Source organism: Urocampus carinirostris, chromosome 2 (assembly GCF_059441175.1).
Source record: "Urocampus carinirostris isolate Australia breed hairy pipefish chromosome 2, RoL_Ucar_1.0, whole genome shotgun sequence".
NCBI classification, from domain to species: Eukaryota; Metazoa; Chordata; class Actinopteri; order Syngnathiformes; family Syngnathidae; genus Urocampus; species Urocampus carinirostris.
Genome location: NC_142350.1, coordinates 32,790,424 through 32,814,670, shown reverse-complemented (window position 1 = coordinate 32,814,670; position 24,247 = coordinate 32,790,424). Strand labels below are relative to the sequence as shown.

General features: G+C 38.9%; 1 protein-coding gene across 6 annotated transcripts in view; it reads right to left on the bottom strand.

Moving 5' to 3' along the window:
* The window catches only part of adgrb1a (adhesion G protein-coupled receptor B1a), a 196,570-nt gene that overhangs the window by 36,572 nt on the left and 135,751 nt on the right, over positions 1-24,247 (bottom strand). For all 6 annotated transcript variants that reach the window (XM_088326219.1, XM_088326221.1, XM_088326224.1 and 3 more), the window contains 6 exons: positions 10,995-11,098; positions 10,816-10,918; positions 10,564-10,714; positions 10,410-10,479; positions 7,618-7,684; positions 5,028-5,113 (listed from right to left, as the gene is read on the bottom strand). In XM_088326219.1, the coding sequence (XP_088182345.1) occupies positions 5,028-5,113; positions 7,618-7,684; positions 10,410-10,479; positions 10,564-10,714; positions 10,816-10,918; positions 10,995-11,098 (581 nt within the window). The remainder of the gene's footprint in view (positions 1-5,027; positions 5,114-7,617; positions 7,685-10,409; positions 10,480-10,563; positions 10,715-10,815; positions 10,919-10,994; positions 11,099-24,247) is intronic.

Below are 24,247 nucleotides of genomic sequence, written 5' to 3'. Positions count from 1 at the left end.
CAGATCAGCCAGGGGTTTGTTTGTCTTTTGCATGGCCAAATTCAAGCCCTTTCCAAGGACTTTCAAAGCCAATTTTCCCATGTTTCCAAAACCATAAAATGAGAAATCCAATGTCGATCAATTCTTAGCCCTGTTGTTTGAGGTTACTAAGTGCTGCCTGTTGGAAAAAGAACCAAAAAAATTATTGAATCTTAAGCGAAGTATTAAACCAGCAGCTATCTGTCACTGAATGCTCCATAGAAAATGAAACACCATTTTATTAGTGTTTGCTGCCATCTCTGATTGCTCTTTGTTGTAACAAATTGTTTTTTTCTTTTTTTTACTGACGGCACTTGATGATGTTAAACTGTAGAGAAAGGAAAGTCAATTCTTCTCGTTTTTAACTAAGGCGTGTCAGCTTTACTTTTAGGTTGACTAGTTTTATTTTTCTTCGTTTAATGCGTGTTTTTTTATTCAGACTACCGAAAAACATGGCAGCTTTTCAAGCATTAACAAGCACTTCATCCAAAATGTAAGCACTTTTAAAAACTTGAAAACAGAAGAATAAAATTCAAGCAGTTTCAAGGATTTCACTCACCTGTATGTATCCTGATCTGATGAAGGCATAAGATTTGAAACTAATCCCAGAATTCACAAATTACACGACAGATTAACTGACCAGCATCCGCCATTACAAATCTAAAATACAGAGCGCGCCCATTTGACATTCACCTACTTCACTTTGTTTAACTGATTACATTTGAGTAATTTCTTGATTCAACACAGGTCGTGGAAATCAATTTTGGGTGAGGCATGTGAAATTGAACTAAGCATTCCCAAGACTCTGATTAGTCACAGTTACTTTGTGATCTATCATTGGGGTTGGGGGAATTCCTTTTTGATAAAGGACCGGATAGTTTTTTTTGTTTTTTTTTTGCCTTAATAACTGGAATCAACATTTCAAAACTGAATTTTGTATTTCCATGGGTCATCTCTGTGTGATATTTGATGATCTGAAACCTTGACTGATCAATATGCAAAAAACAAAGAAATTAGAAATGGGGCAAATACTTAATCACGGCACTGTATTTGTAATCATTTCTTCCTCCTCTAGCTTTTGCACGTGCTTACCACAGGGACTCCTATTCACAACATTGACCTAAAACTGCTCAAAATAGCACCTATTAGTTTACTGCAGACTACAGTGTTTCCCATACATAGGAAGTTGCTGGTGGGCCGCCAGAGTTAAAATGGCCTCTCAAGTCTCATAAACCTATTATTGTTCAAAATATAATAATACTTTTTAATCATAGATTGTGAAATTAATTAAAATAACTTTTCGTTTTATCATCAATTGTCTCAACAGTAAACATGCATTATTTAATAAAGTTTTCGCTGTACAAACGATTGCAAAACCAGGGTGTGTATTTGTGCTACGTACAGTATCTCTGTCAGTAGAAAGAATCTGGTTCAGTCGGACCCTCCTCCTGTGCTAAAGCGCGCACTCTTACTGGTTGTTGCGGTGTTGGTCAAGCCCCCCTGCACTGTGCTTAGATGGCAGGGTTAAATGTGACATTGATGAGTGTCGCGTTTTTCCCAAGTTGAACGTTTTTTAAACTCTTTGCGACCAGAAAGAAAGGTTTAGCACAGAAACCCTGCTCACAACCTTATCGCCCTGCCAGCTCTTTCAACAGAGCGTTAAAATGTGGAACTGCCACTGCAATGTATTTGATAAATGTGCTCAGGGCAGAAAAAAAGCTTTGGTGGGCATGAGCCCTAACTGTAATCCATAAGTTGCATGTTACAATGACCTCCAAAAAATTATTGAAGAAGAACCGGCATCCTGTCATAGCAGTAATCACAAAAACAGCGGTAGTGATATTTAACCCTGTAAAATACCAGATCACCAACATCAGTTTTAAATGCAACAAAATTCAAAATGTATATGGATGTATTGGTCTGTTTACTATAAATGTTAAAACATCAGCAACAACAAGTTTTTTTTAATCTTTTTAGTTGACAAACAGATTGTTTTGCATTAAACTCCTGCCTTGTTTACCATGCTTTGTGGGTGTTACTTGCTTACTGTGTCACTGCCTTTCATAACTAGCATTTTTATGCATCAATAGTTTACAATGGCACACATTCGTCACTGATATAGCCTCTTGGTGTTGCTCTAAAAATACACCAGAGATGTGTAATTTAAATGTACAAAATTTTCTTCAGAGGGAGCATGCCCCAGAACTTTCTAGACTGTCCACCCATCAGGACCTCACAACATTATATGGGAAACACTGGACTTTGTAAAGAACTGTAAGGATGGTGGCTCTTTGGAACCAAAAGTGAGTTGGCAACACTTTCCATTATGTACATTAGTTTTAGGCAGTATGTTTAGGTAGTGATATGCAATTTTTGCAAACATTACAGAATGAATCAATGACTCATTAAGTCTAAACCTTGCGGGCAATATAAATACAATTTTTTATGTATGTGCATGTAAGTACATCAGCAGCACTTTAAGAGTGATAGGACAATAGAGTTGATTTAATTTTGGTATTATATAGTTACATACAATAACCAGTTGTATCTACAACTGGCAAATACAAGAAGAGACTGAGAATATGGAACTGGACAGCTGTGGCCGAGAGGTTTGGTTTGCCGCCAGCCCAAATAGAGGATGTAAGTCAATGACCCATTAAGAATGCGGGTAAAAACAGCCACATAAAAAGAAATGCCAGCTTCGTCAATATGAACACACACGGCTGAAAACGATGCAGCAATGGGTCATTGACCTAAATACAACCCCTGACCAATGGCTTAAACTGAACACCAACGCTAATGCATCTTGATTCGATCGTGTCCAAATGGCCCAAACAGGATTGGCCCTCAAAGATAAGGAACATGAGACTGGAGGTGGGGAGGTCCAAATCACTCAAATTAATTTTCATGCTTTTGAAAGAAAAAAATAATCCCTAAAGATATGGATCCAGCAGGGTATGGACAAATCCTTATTAATCCGATTGCCTCACTACAAAGACTGCAATGAAACACGTAATGTAAAAATGATGGAGTTCACGGTTTGGCCAAAACAGTTATATTTTGCTCTTTAATTTCACCTATTCACTTTATGTATATTTTTATATTTTCATATATTGGCATTTAGTGTGTTTCATCACTGACAAAGTTCTGTTTTTAATGTAATCCACAAGTGAGTAGGTTTACCAACAAACTAATAAAAGGAGAAGAGACAACAATGCTATGCTAATGAGCTTATCATTCATATCACCTGTGTTTGTGAAGACTAAACTCCAAATCATGCAGAATTGTGGCTCTTCAGAATCGAGTTTACCCACTGCAAGATAATACTGTTCCAACCCTGGGGTCAGGAATAGTGGATTATTGAAATTTGCAAGTTAAATCATAGTGTATGTCTCCAAAATATCGTGTTTGCATGCCCAATAGATTAAAATAGGATCCACTGAGCCTTTGTTAAAAATAAATTAGCCCGGAACCCCACACAATCCGGTTTGTTGTGTCATTGTGTCTGTTTGCGTGTGGCTTATAGGCCCCGAAACGGCTGAACTGATTTTTGCGAACATTTACAGTTGTACTTTAGGCCTCCGCAAGTATCTTTAGCTAGGTTTTGTGTCAAGGAACCCTAATTAATACCCCAAAATTCGATAAAACATCTGCATCCGTGTGGTTTGCTTTTGTGGGGTCTCTAACATCCTCTGCCACGCAAATTGAATACCGCAGCTCCCGACCACCGACCACTCCAAGCAACCCAATCCAATCTAGGCCATCTTGCTGGTATGAGATAAGATGAATAAGGTGGCAAAGTAGAAACAATATTTTCGTAAAACCTTAAAGAGGATGGCCATTTGAATAGATTAGGCAATATTTTATGGGAAATATTTTTGCTTGAGGGGCCCTGAGTGAGAGAGAGGGGGTGCTGTGCGAACTCAAAAAAAGAAATGACATTTCAGACAGCAAATACACATGTGTTTACACAAAAAGATCATTGAAAAAAAGCACTTGAATGCCGCGAGATTGCTCATGTGGAGAGAACAGAGCACAACGTAAAGGAGAGCAGGGTGTCGGTTTCCTATAACACTGTTATGTCTTCAGCAAAATTATTTATACACTATCACATATTTCGTTTCCCCAAAGTCTTTTAAAGTTTGTGACCCTATGGAAAAATGTTTTCTTATCAAAAAACAATAAAAACCTTTAAATGTACAGCAATGCCGGGGCCCTTGAACTAATAGCCTGACATTTGAAAGCAACAACTACTGTATATTGTTTATTTTTCAGTTGTTCTTTCCTGCCTCAATATGTCGGTATTTTTATTCCCAAATTATGGCATTGATTCGGTTGTGCGAAACGTAATTATTTACCGCCCACATTGGAAATTGTGACATATTGGATTTTTCTTTGAAGGTTTTTTTTTTTAAGCCCTGCTTACCCTTACAAGAAACGACCAGAGAAAAGAAAGTAAGATGGAATTAATGAATACTATTATCACAGAACAACACAAAAAGAACAGCTGGAAACTTGAAAAGCATCGGGATGAATCAGAATTATCATCTTTCGAGTAGTACCGATAACCAGATGGAACTCTTCAACGTCTTGAGCTCTTTTCTTACATAGAAATCCTTTGGTGGTCTCTTGTGAGACATAATAGATGACCTAAATTACATTTATTAATGTCTTCAGTTCTGGAATCAATTTTAAATGTTCAAAGCTGAGAAAATGGGCTCCGTTCACCAAAAGTTCCTGAGAATGCATTTGCCAAAGCCAATTTTAGGGCTATGTTTCCAGCTTTCTGTGATTGCATTTTTCTTGTATACTCATAAAGGATTTATATCATGTTAAAAAATGTCCAGAATTTGGTTTAAGAAATCTCTATACAGCCCACTGAATCACTTTTTAAGGACAAATGTAATTCTTATGAACTTGTCGATGAATCAGGCCCAGTCATTCTGGGAGTGAGCTACACCACCAGGCTGGTTATAGGTGACAATGTGAAAGTGTGGTATAAGGCATACCCCGCCCTCTCCTTTAGTTTCAAATCAGTAATGCCGTCTTTGGACACCAGTTTGTTAAAAACGAGAATCCCGATAACCATGTTAACCTGTCAAAAGAAGAGGCAGAGGATTAATACACGTGAAAGTATTTTCCAATTTTAACAGAATGCAAACATGGATCGTCATATTTGATCATCAGAAAAAAAAAACTAAGTAAATGCTACAATTATTATTGTCAGAACATACTCTTTCGTGTTAAGTGAGTGATTTCAGAGGAAAATTGAAAGTGTGTGGAAGTAAAAGTTCAGAATAAATACGATAAAATAACGTAACGGACTACTATTATAAAGAAACACCAAGAAAGCTGATCGTTTCAGAGGTATACTAGAGGTTGAACAAATTCAAATGTTATATTGTCATACTTGAGTAAATGTTTACAGATCGATAATGTCATTGATATATTTTGTGTTCTTATTTTCTTTTTCATGAAACTGTATGTACGGATCCCACATCCAGGAGTTTTGTCAGTTAGGTTAAGAACAGTAAAAAAAACACCAACATTTTGACTAGGTAAAGTAAGGTTTTAATCATGGCGCAGGTGGTGTACTGCGACTGGTGTATTTGATAAAGAGGCTAGCAAACAAATTCAATGTGGTCTAGGGTTATCCCTTTAAATAAATGTAGGAATCCATTTCCATCCATTTTCTTCCGCTTATCCGGGGGTCAGATCGCAAAGGCAACAGCCTCGGCAAAGAAAGCCCATACTTTCCTATCCCCAGCCACTTTATCCAGCTCATCCGACGGGATCCCGAGGCTTTCCCAGGCCAGCCGAGAGCCTCTACAATGTGTCCAAGGTCGTCCATTGGTGCTTCTGCTGTTGGGACAGGCTTGGAACTTCCCAACAGAGGCATCGAGGAGGCATCCTTTTCAGATGCCCGAGCCACCACAGCTTGCTCCTTTTAATGCAAAGGAGCAGCGGCTCTACACTGAGTCCATCCCAGATAACCAAGCTTCTCACCCTATCCATACTGTAGAGCCCAGGCACCCTGCAGAGGATACTAATTTCAGCCACTTGTATCCGGGAACTTGTTCTTTTGGTCATGACCTACAGTTCTTGACCATATGTGAGGTTAGGAAGAAAAACCGACCAGTAAATTGAGAGGTTTGCCTTTAGGCTCAGCTCCTTCTTCACCACGACGGACAGGTAAAGGGTCCCAGAATCACACTTCCAGCCTCTCTGGTAAGGTCTATTCGGGGTGCTGGAAAGGAGGGTCCGTCATGAAGTCCAATCTCAGATTCAAAAAGAGCAGTGCGGTTTTCATTCGCAAGGGTGTACGGGAGTTTGCCAATCCGCTCTACCTGTGTTTCGTGTACTTGGAGGAGGCATTTGACAGTCTTTTTCGGGGAGGCCTGTGTGGGGTCCTTCGGGAGATTGAGGTACCGCACAGTCTTATCCAGGCTGTGCTGTCCCTGTATGCCCAGTGCCCGAGTTTGGTCCGCATTGCCAGCAGTAAGTCGGATTACTTTCCAGTGGGAAAGGCTGCCCTTTCAGTGATTCCTGTTTATAACTTGTATGGGCAGAATCTGTAGGCATAGGGGTTTGGAAGCCTCAGCATTGCATCTCTACTTTTTGCAGATGATGTGGTGCTGTCGGCTTCCTAAAGCTGTGATCTTCAGCTCTCACTGGAGCAGTTCGCAGCTGAGTGTGAAGTGGCTGGGATGAAGGTCAGCACCTCCAAGTCCGAGACCATGGTTCTAAGCCGAATCATGCTCTATACGGGATAGGGATGAGATACTGCCCCAAGTGGAGAAGTTCAAGTATCTCAGGGACTTATTCGGAAATCAATTTATTGAACGAATTGTAATTATCCTGACAATAAAAGGAATATCTGAGTAACACCCTTCCAAATCAATTAAGTGCAAGTTAATAAATGTCATTGAGTTTGTCAACCCAACTCACACGGCTATAAGCTCTTCCACAGAATAAAAAGCGGCCGGGTAGTCATTTTGCATGATTACATTTGCCAATTCCACAAAAAGGTGATTCTAGTTTGTGACAGCTTGATAACAAAGAAAAATCAAAAGTTTTGTAACCAACGCATTTTGTTAATCTATTTTTCTAATCTTTTTTATTGATCAAATTTAACGTGTTTATGCACACTAATTATGATTTAAGTGATTATAAGTTTAGCTTTACTTATTATACAGTTAATCTGTAACATTTTTTCTTCAAATGAAGTTAGAATTAACAATCTGTTCAATAGAAGTGTTCGCATGATCTGCTTGCAACTGAAAGTATGATTTTAGCTTGGACACAATTGGCTAGCCTGCTAGCTTACTAGGCCGGGACACCGCCCGTTGCTTTTATGGGGGTGTCCTTTTTCTAAATGCCAATTCAGCAATTGGTTTTTAGTTAACTTCAACATCTAAAAATTCTGACGGAAATGTAAACATCTAAACACATCAACCCTTAGGACATGCCAAGAAAACTAAAACCAAATCTGAAACAGCATATGATGAAGTGCATTATAGCTAAATGTTTGAGTTTGAAGGTATAAGGATGCAGAAGTGTTTAAAGGAAAACAGCACAGAGAGGGAAAAGAAAGAATACCAAGACAACAGCAGCAGCTGGTCCAACAAATGCATAGAGCAGACCTCCTTCCAGAGACAACCAGCAGCTACAAAAGAGCAGGTAGACATAAATAGGATCATAACTATCACAACTAGGGAAAGCACTCTATAAAGAAACTGTTGGTGAACACTGAAGGTCAAACGCTAACATGAAGTACCGTAAGTACAGTGCCTGGCAAAATATAGAAAATAAAAATTGGTTAAGAGATGTGGAGAAAAATACACGGATAAAAACTTGTCGGAGTTCGTTTTTCAGGTTCTTCCGGTCGCAAGCCTTCGATTCATTAATTTTCAATTCTCTGGTGGCTGCTCGGTTTCCATGTTCTTCCGTGTGGCGTAGAATTCATCACACCACAGTGGACAGAAACACGGAAAGCATTCAATGGAAGAATATACGTCTAGGATTTAATTCATATTTGGGGGTACAACTTTCTTTAGACTCTGGTAGCACAATAACATTCTAATTGCTAGATACACTACTACTTTAGCATCCATGAGCACTTCCGCTAATATTGCATTGCGAGTGACGTAACGCGTCCTCTTACGCGCAAGTGGGATATGATGGTAATCACACAAGAGATGCTTTAAAGTCACATGAGACCCATAGAAGTAACATTTTGTTGGAAGTGTGAACGATCTAACAAAAACAGCAGATTTCACAGTACACAGATATTGTACGTCTTGACTCGGCCAAGGCTCAAGCCTGTGACCTCCCAGTCTCAGAGGCGGGCGCCCAAACCTAAGGCCACCGAGCTGGTCTGTACCACTCTGCATGAGAGCCAGGGAGCACTACTGGAAAGGGCGCGCCACGCAGTAAAGAAAATCGTAGACTTTTATGATCGCCTTGTGGTAGTGGTGTTACGGTAAATAACATTTAAGAATTTTCACATAATACCTTAGAATTACAGCAATCGATGTTTAGAATGAGCAAAAAATATTGACAATATAATTGTTAGATTTGGTCAAGATGTCCCGAAAAAGTATGTATATTTGTAAAATGTATTTTGGTTGCTAGTTCCTAACTGACTGTAGATGGTAAGTACAGACGCTGCCCTACTTACAAATGAGAGGATTGTTAAGTTTGTTCGTAAGTTGCTTCAGTGCTATATTTTGAATGGAATATATGTTTAAGGCTTGTATAAGCAACCTGTATTGTTTTGTAATAAAAAAAAAATACACATTTCATAAAATAATATGCTCTATAAAGATAGATAAAGTGAAGTTTACCTCACTTTTGGAAGATGAGCTTCAAGAGTTAGGCAACTTCCTCTTACTTGGTAGAAAGAGGCCAAAAAAAAGCAATTCAACCATTTTCTCAACCGTATCAAGATTTCTTATTCCACTTTCACTTGAAAAGAAACGCCTAACCTCTTCTTTCCACTTACGCCAACTATTTTCAATGGGTGTACGAAATATTACACACTAAAAATGTCTTGGCGCGCTAGAGATACAGTATGGAATGTTTACATACAAACTAGGGAGAGGTAGCAGATTTTTTTCTACTTCCGGGTGGATGCTGGGTGACCTCTCACAGCACCAAACGCCGGTAGCGGCGGAAAGAAGCACTACAGTACTGTCCTGTCCTCGGAAAAAGGTGCACAAAATACAAAATCTAACTTACAGCAACGTCCAGATATTTCTTGACATCCCGGAAAAAAATGTTCGGATCTACCGTTTTTCGTAAGTCAAATGGTCGTAAGTAGAGGAGCGCCTGTAATACAAATTATACAAATATTTAGTACAACGTACAGCTGTTGTAAATATTCAAGACAAAAATTATAAGTCGATTAGGATGTCCTCAATATTAAAGTCTAATTGTAATGTAAAAATAAAACAAATTAGTTATATCATAAGAAAAAAAAGATCTAAAAATAATGATAATAATAATAATTCCAATGTCTCGTCTCCTCATTAGCCGTACCGCTTATCCTCAGTAGGGTCACAGGGGTGCTGGAGCCCATCCCAGCAATCATCAGGCAGTGGGCCGGGGACACCCTGAACTGGTTGCCAGCCAATCGCAGGGCACACAGGGACAGACAACTCATTCGCTCATTCACACCTAGGGACGATTTGGAACGTGGGAAGAAACCGGAGTGCCCGGAGGAAACCCACGCAAGCACGGGGGAGAACATACAAACTCCGCACAGGAAGCCCGGAGCTGGATTTGAACCCACGCAGGAGGTTCCCAAGACATGAACTGTGCCGCACAAGCGCTAACCACTGCGCCGCCGTGCTGCCCCTAATTTCAATGTATTTTTTCTTAAATATGACTGTGGCCTGTGCAGCCCTTTGAGACTATATAATTAAGGGTTAAACAAATGAAAAGTGACTTGACTTGAAAAGCTAGTAACTGTTTTTATCTTAGGAGTGTGTGTAGTAGGATGCCAAGGTGATTTGTTTTGTTTTTATTCCGGAAATCAAAGTCCACCAGAGTCATTCCAAATATATTGGATGCGTTGTTGTTTTTCCTCACCTTTTGAAGGTGGAATGTTTTCAACCACATGATGAAAGCCGTACAATGTTCGATTATGTGGTCAAAATAATGACGAATGGTATTAATGTATTTTCAGTGCAATCTAAAAACTAAAATTTGCATGGTCCATGGTTGCAAGTCAACGCTTCAGTATTCACACAACAGGAGAGACTGGAGTAATGGAAGTCAAAGAAGTGGAAAAGATGAAAAGCTTTAAAAAAAGGAGGAAAAGAAAAAGAAATGGGCAATACAAAACATTGTATGATCTTTCAAGATTTTAGTGGAACAGTGAAGCTTACTAGCTTGGTGTCCCGTAGCCTTTTGCCTTGGTAAAGCCCACTGAGATTGCAACAACGAGAGCAGGGAGTCCTGGGAAAGCAAGAGGAAGAGGTTTAAGAAGAAAATAGCAAAATGATTACAACCTAAACATGAATGGATAAATGAGAGACTCACCCCAACCGAGACAGAGAAAACGCTTTCGTATTATGCGATTTCTCAGGCGACCCGTCACCGCCATGTAAGACTGCCATGCCTCCGTCAGCACCCAACAGAACGAGGACAAGAAAAAAAAGTGAAGAAACGCCGCGATCATCGTGCATACGACCTGGAAACGCAGAAAGAAAAGCAGGGAAAGGTTTTAGAAGAACATCACAGATATCACAAACCATTCTGGATAATAATGTCAAAGGAAACATAAGTTCTTACCTTATTTCTTGTTTGTGTTTGACCAACAAGAATAAGGGCGTTGGAGGAAATAATGGATAAGCAGAAGTTGATCAGAATGACGGATCTTTCAGAGCGAATATATCTGCAAAAAAACAAAAGATTTTGGAATTTCGCGCAGCTCAAATTAGGCCGTAGTCAATAATACACTTTCTCCTTACCTCCAGACGGAGATGTAGATGATGATGAGTAATAACAAGGTTAGGGAAGACACTCCACACCCCACGATCAGAGTCACAGACGGGAACTGTATCGTATCCATGTTCTGTTAAAATAAAAAATAAAAGAGTGATAAAATGTCACGTTTCTTTGTGTTTTGCTTCATTGCAGTAGAAAAATCTGAAACGCAGCTGATGTATTGTTAATTTACCTGGGGCTAGGCAATATAATAAAAAATAAAATCAGAATTTCTTTAATTAATTCACCCTGGACGATTAGGATTTAAATAGATTTAGCATGGAATAAACCCAACCAATATATCCAAAGCAAGTTTCATTAATTAAAAAAGCTTTATCAAACAATCCCTTATTTTAATATGAATTTAGATCAAGCATGTTTTAGTCATAATAACAACAATTGTGAACGTTGAAGACTGTACTGTACTATGCAGTGTAGACTCTTAGCCATATATTTTCATATTTTCGTGCAAACGGCAAGAGCACCTCATGTCAATAAGTCCAATATCCACAAGACCACAGGGGCAAGCCCTCAAAATATCCGTTAGCGGGATATTGATTTAACAATGAAGAACAACCAAGAACTTCAACAGCGGTTTTACAACGCCATAAACAAAGTATAGAAATCTTCAAATGACACATGCACACTATTACCAGAATGTAGCCTTTGTCTATATCACAATGGTGTCCAGAATATGTTCCTATTATAAAACCTCTCCAAAAGTAGTTCATCTGCAGCCTCTCATCTTACCAACATTCTCATCACCCTAAATTCAACCAAAATGCGAAGGAAAATAGAAGAAAACTACTGTCCTTCAACAATATTTATTCTGAATGATCCAAAATTAATTTAGTCTCCGTTTGTGCGAAATAACATTTGAATATAAAACAACCTTAGCAACAGCTTGGTGTGTTTTATATTTAACTCTTTAATTTATGTAATTTACAAATGACAGTTTTAAAATGCTGAGCTTTCAAACTTATTTGATTGATTGCACAGCCATGATTTTCCATTTGACTTGAGCACCTTCAATGTTTAAAAATGTGATTAAACCCAATAAATTACCAAACATAAAAATAGCTATGGTAAAATTAACAATCAAAGGTGGAGTAATGTAATTTTATTGGCTGAGCGGTAGCAGTGGGCGGAGCTATGCACACAGCGCACTTCTGTCTGCATAGAAGGTAAATACTTCAGTATCCTTGTTTGCAGAATTTTGTGACGTTTTTACAAGAGAACTCTGCTTGCACATTGTTTTAAAATCATTATTTGTGTAAAAAATGAAGGTCAAAATGAGCCTTAACAATCAAGTAATTGCGGAAGGGAGAGACTTTTAAATTGGTATATTTGTTGATATGGGAGACAGGCGCCAGTATAGTTCTTATTTCATTAATATCATAAAAGGCGCTATAAATGTAGATTTTGTCTGGAAGACTGGTTTGGCAGTTTAGCTGAAATTTGTCTTGAAATAAATGGTATGTTTCTCCTCCAATAATAATAATAATAATAATTAAAAAATAATAATAAAACGCAAAAAAATACTTCCCTAACCATGTTCTATAGTACTTTACTATTCTCAGAATGAAATCAAAATATAATATCAGTTCCCTGTTTTACAGCACTGTGGTAGTTTAGTAGTTTTTTTTTATAGTATTTGGTAGTAGTGTTTTTGTTGTAGACACGCAAAGGGGCAATGGGGACAAAGTAGGCACTCAATCGTTTTTTCATTAGTAGTGTTTAATGGCTATTTATATATATATATATATATATATATATATATATATATATATATATATATATATACAGGACTGTCTCAGAAAATTAGAATATTGTGATAAAGTTCTTTATTTTCTGTAATGCAATTAAAAAAACAAAAATGTCATACATTCTGGATTCATTACACATCAACTGAACTATTTCAAGCCTTTTATTATTTGAATATTGCTGATTTTGGCTTTCAGCTGAAAAAAACTCAAAAATCCTATCTCAAAATATTAGAATACTTCCTCAGACCAAGTAAAAAAATAATTTTATAACAGCAAAACTAAATCAAACATTTGAAAATGTCCATTGATGCACTCAGTACTTGGTTGGGAATCCTTTTGCACGGATTACTGCATCAATCCGGCGTGGCATGGAGGCAATCAGCCTGTGGCATTGCTGAGGTGTTATTGATGCCCAGGATGCTTCGATAGCGGCCTTCAGCTCATTTGCATTTGTAGGTCTGGTGTCTTTCATCTTCTTCTTAACTATACCCCACAAATTCTCGATGGGGTTCAGGTCAGGGGAATTAGCAGGCCAATCAAGGACAGTGATGCCATGGTCAGTGCACCAGTTACTGGTGGTTTTGGCACTGTGGGCAGGTGCCAGATCATGCTGGAAAATGAAATCCTCATCTCCATAGAGCATGTAGTGCTCTAAAATCTCTTGGTACACAGTTGCATTTACTCTGGACTTGATGAAACACAGTGGACCAACACCAGCAGCTGACATGGCTCCCCAAACCATTGCTGACTGTGGGAACTTCACACTGGATTTCAAGCAACTTGGATTTTCCTCCTCTCCAGCCTTTCTCCAGACTCTGGCGCCTTGACTTCCAAATGAAATGCAAAACTTGCTTTCGTCTGAAAAGAGGACTTTGGACCACTCTTCAACTGTCCAGTGCTTCTTCTCCATAGCCCAAGTCAGACGCTTCTTCCGTTGTCTTGAGTTCAGAAGTGGCTTGACCATGGGAATACGGCTATTGTAGCCCATTTCCCGGACACGTCTGTGAACTGTGGCTTTTGATACCTGGACTCCAGCTTCAGCCCACTGTCTTTGAAGCTCCCCCAAATTCTGGAAGCGGCTCTTCTTCACAATTTTGTTAAGGCTGCGGTCATCTCTCTTGGTTGTGCAGCGTTTCCGGCCACATTTTTCCCTTCCAACAGACTTTTTGTGGATATGCTTTGAAACTGCACTCTGTGAACAGCCTGCTCTTTGAGAAATTTCTTTTTGTGTCTTACCCTCCTGATGGAGGGTATCAATGATGGTCCTCTGGACAGCAGTCAGATCAGCAGTCTTCCCCATACTTGTGATTTAGTTTACTGAACCAAGCTGAGTGTTTTTAAGGCTCAGGAAACCCTCGCAAGGTGTTTCGAGTTAATTAGATGATTCAGGTGATTAGTTGAATAGCCTACTTGTATACTTTTTCATGATATTCTAATATTTTGAGATAGGATTTTTGAGTTTTCTTAAGCTGTAAGCCAAATTCAGCAATATTAAAATAATAAAAGGCTTGAAATAGTTCAGTTGATGTGTAATGAATCCAGAATGTATGACATTTTTGTTTTTTTAATTGCATTACAGAAAATAAAGAACTTTATCACAATATTCTAATTTTCTGAGACAGTCCTGTATGTATTGTCATTATAGTTTGACAATTTTTATTCGGTGGGCCGGATAAAAAGCCTGACGAGCCAGATGCGGGCCGCGGGCCTTAGTTTGGCTACATGAGATAGCTGAAAAAAGGAGAAAGGAAAACTGTAGCATGAGGAGATTGCCGTGGACCCAACAGCAATTTAAAAATCCCACCTCGTATGCAACTAATCCCGAAAATATTGTTACGGGCTTTACAGTTTGTAAAGGGGAAAGAGCAATTCAGTTGGCAAACATTTTTGAAGAAACCTTAAACCAAGATTGAGCCGTTTAGAAGCGTCACCTTATATTGTGTGAGCAGCAAATACAAAATGAATCATCTCAGAAATAAAATGCAGTAAAGAAGGTCTCGGTAAGACTGGCTTTTTATTTCTCTCAGCGGATGTCCAAAATTGTCTCCTCAGTCTTGTGAAGTTCGAGTGCGGGAAAGTTAAAGAGCGGCCATAGATCACAGTTCTTTTACTCAACAAGATTGTTACAGCTGTTAGACATCCAAGGTAAAAGTAAACATTTTCCAGCCTGATTGAAAGTAAACAGGTCGTCGTGTGATTTTTTTTGACCCGTTAACCCAATCGAGCCAATTCCAGGACATCACCCCTTAGCTCTCGCAGGAGATAATTGGCTGAGTTTATTGCCTGTCTTGTCTGCTAGTTTGATGTGTGTGTTGGGGCCCAAGTTAATTAAATCCCTCTGATTAATCTGCACTGCATTGAGTTCCTTATCTAAAAGTAAATGGAGGAGAAAAACATTATGAGTGCAGTGGAACGGAAACATATCTGTTGAAAGAGTTTTTTTACGTGCTTTCAATATGGAGGTTTTTGTATTTAGTCGAGACAACGTCAGGACAATGCAGAAAAAACGTCAGAAATCGACCATCTGCCGCTTTGTACCAATCACTATGAACACACCAGACATGCAAGGTTAGGCGGGTTACTGTAGAAATGTAATCCTTTAGTTACTAGTTACCTGTTAAAAATGTAATCAGGAACAATACCATATTATTAAAGTAATAGATCTTCTTTACTTTTGACTGACTGACTGACTGGCTGACTGGCTGACCGACTGACTGACTGGTTGATTGGTCGAATGGTTGGTCGAATGGTTGGTCGGTTGGTTGGTTGGTTGGTTGGTCAAATGGTTATTTGGTTGGTTGGTCAAATGGTTGGTTGGTTGGTTGGTTGGTCAAATGGTTAGTTGGTTAGTCAAATGGTTGGTTGGTTGGTTGGTTGGTTGGTTGGTTGGTTGGTTAGTCAAATGGTTGGTTGGTTGGTTGGTTGGTTGGTTGGTTGGTTGGTTGGTTAGTCAAATGGTTGGTTGGTTGGTTGGTTAGTCAAATGGTTGGTTGGTTGGTCAAATGGTTGGTAAGTTGGTTGGTTGGTTGGTTGGTTGGTTGGTTGGTTGGTTGGTTGGTTGGTTGGTCAAATGGTTGGTCAAATGGTTGGTCGGTCGGTCGGTCGGTCGTTCGTTCAAATGTTGGTAGGTCAAATGGTTGGTTGGTTGGTCAAATGGTTGGTTGGTTGGTCAAATGGTTGGATGGTCAAAAAGTTGGTAGGTCAAATGGTTGGTTGGTTGGTCAAATGGTTGGATGGTTGGTTGGTTGATCAAATGGTTGGTTGGTTGGTTGGTTGATCAAATGGTTGGTTGGTTGGTTGGTTGGTTGGTTGGTTGGTTGGTTGGTTGGTTGGTTGGTTGATCAAATGATTGGTTGGTTGGTTGGTTGATCAAATGATTGGTTGGTTGGTTGATCAAATGATTGGTTGGTTGGTTGGTTGGTTGGTTGGTTGGTTGGTTGGTTGGTTGGTTGGTTGGTTGGTTGGTTGGTTGGTCACCAGATGGGTTGATTGATGGACGGATGGATGGATGGATGGATGGATTGATGAATGGAAGGAATGATAGACATTTTTGTATACAAAGTTACAATAAATCAATGATCAACAACTTTGATGGACAATTGACTTAACAGATGGAAAAAAGGGCATATAGGAAAAAGTCAGTGCCTCTTTAGGTCCTGTCCCCTTGACGACCAAAACACATTTGACATTATTCTAGTCACGTAATCAGATTATAACAAGACGTTTTGAGTAACATAAATCTCATGATCAAACAATATATCTATCTATCTACCCTAGTCATATCTCTCAGGATGGGTGACCGACAGCAAGACAAACACATACACAAAAACAAAGAAAAGAATAAAAGAGAAAAAGTAGCAAAAAACACACACATTTTTTGGGGACCATGGCCAACCCAAATGCCCAAACACCCAAACAAGTTAAGCACCTCGGCACCCAAGTTGGTCATGCTTTCGTGCCTCCAAATGAAACGGGACACAAGAAAGCGGCCATGTCACTCGGGTCATGGTGACTCAACACACTCTTCTGTTTAACAGCAGGGCCCAACAGCTTTCACTGGTTTACCCCTGCCGCATCATACAGGTGCCCTGTCCATCCCTTAGAACACGTCCAAACATCCCACTATCTTTTCACACCTCTCCACTCATTCCTATCACCAACAAGAGCTCTAGCTTCCACTATATTTAGACCTCTTCCTGCAGTGCACTCATAACACCATCCATCCACGTCAACCGTGGCCTTCCTCTTGGTCCCCTTCCATTTACTTCTGCTCTGTAGATCCTCTTCAACATTCACTCCTCATCCATCCTCTCCATGTGCCCAAACCAACCAAGTACGCTCTTATCCACATGCTTGCTCAGTTCCACTACTACTCCAGTTCTGTCTCTCAGAATTTCATTTTTCAATCTATCCAATCTTGTCACTCCTAACATACTCCTCAAACACTTCATCTCAAAAACATTTAATTTCCTTCTCAAATCTGCATTCAGGATCCAAGTCTCTGCGCCATACAACACAGTAGGCACCATCACACTCTCATACAGTCCTCTCTTTACATTCATACTCACACTAATCATATATGTATGGATTACTTTTGAACTACCTCAATATCAAATGTATAAAACTATTAAGTAAACATAAATACTAAAATTATAAGATTGTGTTTAAGATAAATAAACAGTGTAACGTAGAAAAGGAAACAGGAATTAAAGATCATGTAGTTGTTTGTAGATGCACAAAAAAGTGCTCACATTTTAACCAAGTAGTAAAGTGTATTGAGCAAAAATAAAACTTATTCTTTTACATGGCAGACAAGTTATGCTCTGCTTTAGTTAACATTAGGAAACCCAATGTTGAGTTAAACACATAGTGTTTGCTTTCTAAAGTTACTAAAAAACTCTGTGATAGCTTGTATCTTTCTCTGTCTCTCTAGTGTCAGTAATTTAATTTATGATGGACACTATTAGTCCATCAGCGTATTATGTATATGTAAATGTAAGAGCCATGCAAATGAATGCATGAAGTGAATGGGTAAAGCTGTGGAAGAGGGTTTTATATTGCATTAATCATTGCATGTTATTTAATTCACAAATTCATAAATTTTTGTTGCTGTTGTATCGTTAGTTGCACTTAAATTATATGGTCATTTTCTGTAAGTTTTGCAAAGTTTATGGTCATGTAGTCAAGTTTTGTACTCAGGCATATGGGGCAGCTCAGGGGGGTCCTGGGTCAGTGCACTAGTGCGTGTGTGTGTGCGCATGTGTGTGTGCAAAAAGTGAGAGTATTAAACGGACATGTAAAATAAGCTAATGCCGAAAAATGCCCCATCCCCCTGTGTGAAATGACACAACCCCCAGCATAAGTCACTCACGCAAATGCAAAACTAAAATGACTTTGTATCTCATTTTTGGGGGAAATATAATCGAACAGTAAAGCACAGAGCATTTGCACCTTGTATAGAATCACATTTTAGCGAGTTGAAAACGTTTATTTTGGCGTTTAAAAACTACCTTTCCAGAAGAAAGTGTGTTTTGGCTGGAGCGGTTTATAATCCGGAGCTATTTATAAACCCAGAAATACGCTAGTTGACTTTTAAAATAGTTGTTAGTTGTAGCCCTAAAAAAGGTATGTATTGCTCCTGAAATTACATTCTACAAACTGAAAATATTGTTATAAAATAGTGTAATATTATTGACGTACACTGTAACATTTGTGTTCTGTTGAGTGCTTCAACATGAACAAATAGTGTCCAAGCCATGTCATGTTTACTTGCCTCTTCCTGACCAAGTATGTTTTTTTTTTTTGTTATCAACGTTTCAAATGTATTGATCCAGTTCACCTTAGCCACAAAGTGTTCTATTCGGAATATGACATTGAGAATCATAACAAAAAAAACATTGGATGAATGGCGGCTCAGTTAATAAAAAAAAACAAGTCACATTATTTAAATCTTAAGGCAGCCTGGTATTTAATTCAAGCGATTGATACTGGTAATACAGCTGCCCTAATATTCTCCGTGAAATGGTTGAGCATGACATACATCTTGTCATACTGGGCCCAGGACCATTAGGCCACTGTTAAAAGCCGACCCTAATGTCATTAAATGAATATTGTTCACAAGAGAGGTTAGCATGTTGTTTTACGATGTGGCCCGTCTGGAAAATTAATTGGCTTGTGATCTATTCAGTCTGAGACACAACCAAACTCAGATTCATATTCCCTACACACGGGATTTGTAGCTCCAAATTTAGACCAAGGTAGCGGATGTGCTAACCTTTTGGCTCTAGGGTTGCCGCAGAAATTCATGCAATTATAATTTTTTATTAGAAGTGTGTTCCTGGTGACCCTGCTGACAGTGTGTTCTCATGGTGCTGCCATTTGACTTTTGCCGTGTGCGGTGAGCCGTCTGGTTGTCACACGTCTGTTTACATAAAATATGTATTGCTCTACACTCGATAGCCTGCCCTGATATTGAAGAAGCGTAATAATATAGAAGCATATCAGTCATTTCTTTCTTGTTTGTTCTTTTCATATAGGGTGCACTCCATTGATGTTTACTTTAGAGACCCATCACAAGCAGAGAAGAGTCCTTCTTAGCCTTTCTGTATTATACGAGATGTGTGCGTATTGGTACAGGGTGGATTTTTTTCAACCTTTTAGAGGCTATTGCGTCACTGTATCCATGATTTCGTGACTTACAGTAGAAATTTTAGATATCCTGTCCATCTGTCTATTCAGCTAGTCATCTATCCATCATGTGCTACGGCGTCCTGGTGCCCTTGTGAACAAAAATACACGATGTCAGTTTAAACTAGAGGTTGACAGATATTTGGAAATTTGATATACCGTATTTTCCGCACTATAGGGCGCACCGGGTTATAGGGCGCACCCCCAAAAAATAGATTTTGGTCCTATATCTTCCATAGATAAGGGGCACCGGATTATAAGGCGCTACAATGGGAACGTCGACAAAACAGTCAGATGATTCAGTCCAACTGATCACCCCCTTAACATTCCCAAAGCTTGCAAAGAAGCAAATACGTGTCGTCGACACGTGCGGATGCGGTGTCCGTACGATGTCACTTAAATGCGTCATTTCAAATATCATTCGTAAGGTTGAAGTCTTGGGATTCAAGAAATGCCAAACATTTCTGTTTCTATTTTCTTTTTCGCTCACAACTTTACTGTGCATATGACAATAAACACTTGGAATTGAGTTTAATTCACTCAACTCATCACAGCAACATCAAGATCGTTCTAAAACAAGATACCGGGAAAATATAAAGCCGCATAACTCACCTAAGTTCTCACGTTCAATAATGATACGCAATCATGGTCTTCTTACAACCGTGAGTGAAGTAAATCCAGGAGAGTAGAATATTTACAAATACAGACTAATAAAACATGTTTCTTTATGGTGTACTTTAGCAAGCTTGCTAAGCTTGCTACGCCATTGCTAAAGTCGGCCAATTGCAGGGTTTGTTTTGGCCATCTAGCCAATCCGAGGCTCCGAATAACTTCAGCCAATAGTGATCGATTCAAATGATGATTGACATATTGGTTAGCCAATGAAACGCCGGTATATAAATCCCAGCATACACCGCGGACTTGCTACGCCATTGCTAAACTCGGCCGATTGCAGGGTTTGTTTTGGCCATCTAGCCAATCCGAGGCTCCGAATAACTTCAGCCAATAGTGATCGATTCAAATGATGATTGACACATTGGTTAGCCAATGAAACACCGGTATATAAATCCCAGCATACACCGCGGACTTGCTACGCCATTGCTAAACTCGGCCGATTGCAGGGTTTGTTTTGGCCATCTAGCCAATCCGAGGCTCCAAATAACTTCAGTGAATAGTGATCGATTCAAATGATGATTGGTTAGCCAATGAAAACGCCGGTATATAAATCCCAGCATACACCGCGGACTACTCCACGTTCGGGGTAAAATCGAGTCGGCGGCTGTTGAGTAAGTTGCAAGACCTTGCGAATTTAATATTGAGCCATATATAAGGCGCACTGTGTTATAAGGCGCATGGTCAGCTTTTGAAAAAAATTAAGACTTTTAGGTGCGCCTTATAGTGCGGAAAATACGGTACATCGATGTTGGCCTTTTAATTTATTTGACGGGCCTATTAAACATATTTAGTCCTGGATTATTTAGGCTCAGATGCAGCTAATTCCTCTCTCTCCAGACCCTACCCACCCCACGTCTTCTGATTGGATAAACGACCATGGGCGGAGCCACTTAAGCAGGGAGAATAACGTTAGAGTGGCAGCTCAGTTAACTCATACCGAAATGCCTATGAATCCAGGCTTCTGATAATATTGAGTTCTTAAAAAGTCCATGGTAGAAAAGCGTGTACGTAAGTGATTAAGAGACATCATAAACATTTTAGTTGACTTGTTTTAGAGAGGCAAAATCAGGTGGAAACCTATATATTAGCTCTTATCATAACATTAGTTTGTCAATCAAGCGTGTGTGTTTGTGATTGAGAGAGAGCATAAAAAGCACGCTTAAATGGAAGGCTGAGGGATTAGCTGTTACCATTAGTTCGTTAATCTGGCTCTAAAATAGGAGTGCTCAGCCTTTTCAATTCGCCAACTTCATTGATATTTCCATGCACTTTTTGTTTTGAGTTAATTCCAGTTATGTTGCCTGTATTTTTGTTTATTTATTTATTGTATTCAAAATAATCAGGGGGCTATTTACGTTTTTATGTATGTTTATAGGAGTTACTACTAAGCCCAATTTTATTTCCTGTACTATTAGTTTTTGGTTTAAGTGAAAGATGAGTCATCTTAGTTGTGTTAAAATTATAATTGATCTACTGGAGAGAAATTAAAGTTGTAATAAAATCTATAACAAATATTCTTTGCTTCTTTATGCATTACTAAAAAGTTCTTACATTGATTTTTAAGTTTTTACAGCAAAAGAATATTCGCTCCAAATATCCTTTGAAGGCCTCTTTTTGGCCCTTGAAAACCCATATCTGCCGATCCTTAGTTCAAACACCGTCTTCATTTTTGGTTTATCCTTTACAACAGTGGTCCCCAAACTACAACCCGTGGACCGAATACGGCCCACCTCCACATTTGAGCAATACAAGAGAGCATTTTGACATGCTTTCTTTTTACTTAAAAAGTTTAGGTGCGCGTTTTTGTTTAGAATTGGAAAAAAAGCTGAATAGCAAAATGAAAAAAAAACAGAAATACGTATTTCCACAATAGCAATGAACATATGAGGATTCACAAAAATATGATACAGATCCAGCCTGAACGAATATGGGATGCATATGTGTGCCTGCATAGTCTGTAAACCCTTACAAGCGTGAATCCCTACTCTCCACCGTTCCTTCAATTTACCGAGGATGTAAAGAAGTTGCACATGAAAGGCTACGAAGAAACACTTTCGAAAAATCTCTATGACAACCTACAGAGAAAAAACTGATGAGAACAGTAAGACTGTCGTTGAGTTTACCCAATTTAATCACACAGAAGAGAAGTGTCAAAGATGCTGCTGAGTGCTTTCACTGCAAGACACTAAATTGTTCAGGTGCATCAGCGGGGCTTTCTGACTTTGAGTAAAAGCCCTACCAGCAAATTGAAATCTGAGGTAAGAGAAACCTAAAAAGATACATGCTGTTTTTAATGGAAACTATGGCTAAACATTGGAACGACTGTGGTGTGTCATTTAGCAATCCTTTCTTTTCACAAACTAAAGCATTTAAAGTGAACAGATTGGGTTAACTGAATTAAAGTAGTTGGAATTTTTATTTTTTACTCAAGTGCATGTTAAATATGAACAAATGTTTCACAATTCAAAGCATTTGACTTTTGGGTTTTTACTGTTTGAATTGTTTCAAGCGCTGGAGCTTAAGGTTTTAGATAGGGCGTGAATGCTAAGCCTTGGTAATTCACAAAATATCAAATGTAATCGCTATTGAATAGTGAGTGCAGGGCAATTGGTTGACATGAATTTGTCTTAAACAGTTTCATGAATCCTGATCTAGTGGCCAGGAATTGAAAAGTTTAATTCATATTACTCAATGATGGTGCTGATTTTTAATACAATCAAGACAACTGAATGGGGTTTTAAAGCAAATTCTGCAAATGACAAGAGTAGTATATTGATTTTTTTATGAGGCTGAGTTTGTCAGGGAAAAGTTTTTGACCAAAGAGCACAGAAGCAAGAACCAGGGTTTGTTCACCTTTTTCATGGCCAAATTCCAGTACTTTTTAAGCAACTTCCAATGCCAATTTTCCGATTTCCACAGTACCCACCATCTTCGCGGGATGATTTGATACCTTGATAAAGTTGCATAGCAAGAACAGAGAACTACGGAAGGACAACGGAACATGAGGGGCACCGAAACATTTGTTATTTAATAAAAATATAAATCCATTGTTATAAAAAGAATGTAAAGAAGAAGCTGAATAGCAAAAAAAGATATGTGCACGTTAGACTTAACCTGTACAGGAAGGGACACTTGGAATAAGAGGTGCCACACATTAGTATTCATCGTACTTTTTTTAACTCCTACAATAATAATTAATAAGCCTGACGGGCTGTATATGGCTCGCAGGCTGTGGTTTAACCAACCTTTAGCCAAAGTTATAGATTCAGCGAAAGCACAATGGCCAAAATCAGGGAGCCAAGAACTAGAATAACAAACAAAACAGCTGCAAACACGAAGGGCCAATGTCGGAAAGATTGGCATGACTGGACACAAACACAACAACAGCGGGAAAAAAAATGAATTTAAATACACTCACCGACAAAACAAAGCATAAACACCTGGACAAGCCACACAAGGCAGGGTGAGCTGATAGGCTAACAACATGAAGGGGAACAACAAACAAAAGTGCAAAAAATACAAGTTGACAATAGAGCGACAGACTCATGAACAGCCATGAAGCCAAAACTCAGACTAAACCCAAACACAATAACAAATCATCACAGAACATAACAGCGTTTGTTAAAACTTCAACCAATTTCCTCAAACTGTCACTTTTCATTGTATATGGTGCAGCCCTTCTCTCCCTCACCCAGTGTCCCCGGCCACTCTTTAAGTGTATGCCTTAGTCATGACTGATGTGCACACTTTTTGCACCTTTTGTTTCCCGGCCTGCTGTTGCATTATGCCTGCCAGTCAGAAGAGAGGACCAAATCCTACCAAAAGCTAAAAATGACAGTGGCAAACAGGAAGCGCAGCACAGTGGTACTTTTTTTCGAACTACAGAAAAGGACAATACCATGAGAGATTTGTGTGGTATAGTGGTCCTCTACTGTGTCAACACCAACAATTTACAGAAACACGTGAAAACAGAGCAATGAGCTGCAACCAAAAATGTAAAAATGTTACTGTTCCTGAACAAAAAAATATGTTGTCACTTTGGCACCAGAGCCAATGAAACACAATTCAGACTTTATTCCATTTCTGACTTTATTTTTTAAATACTGTGC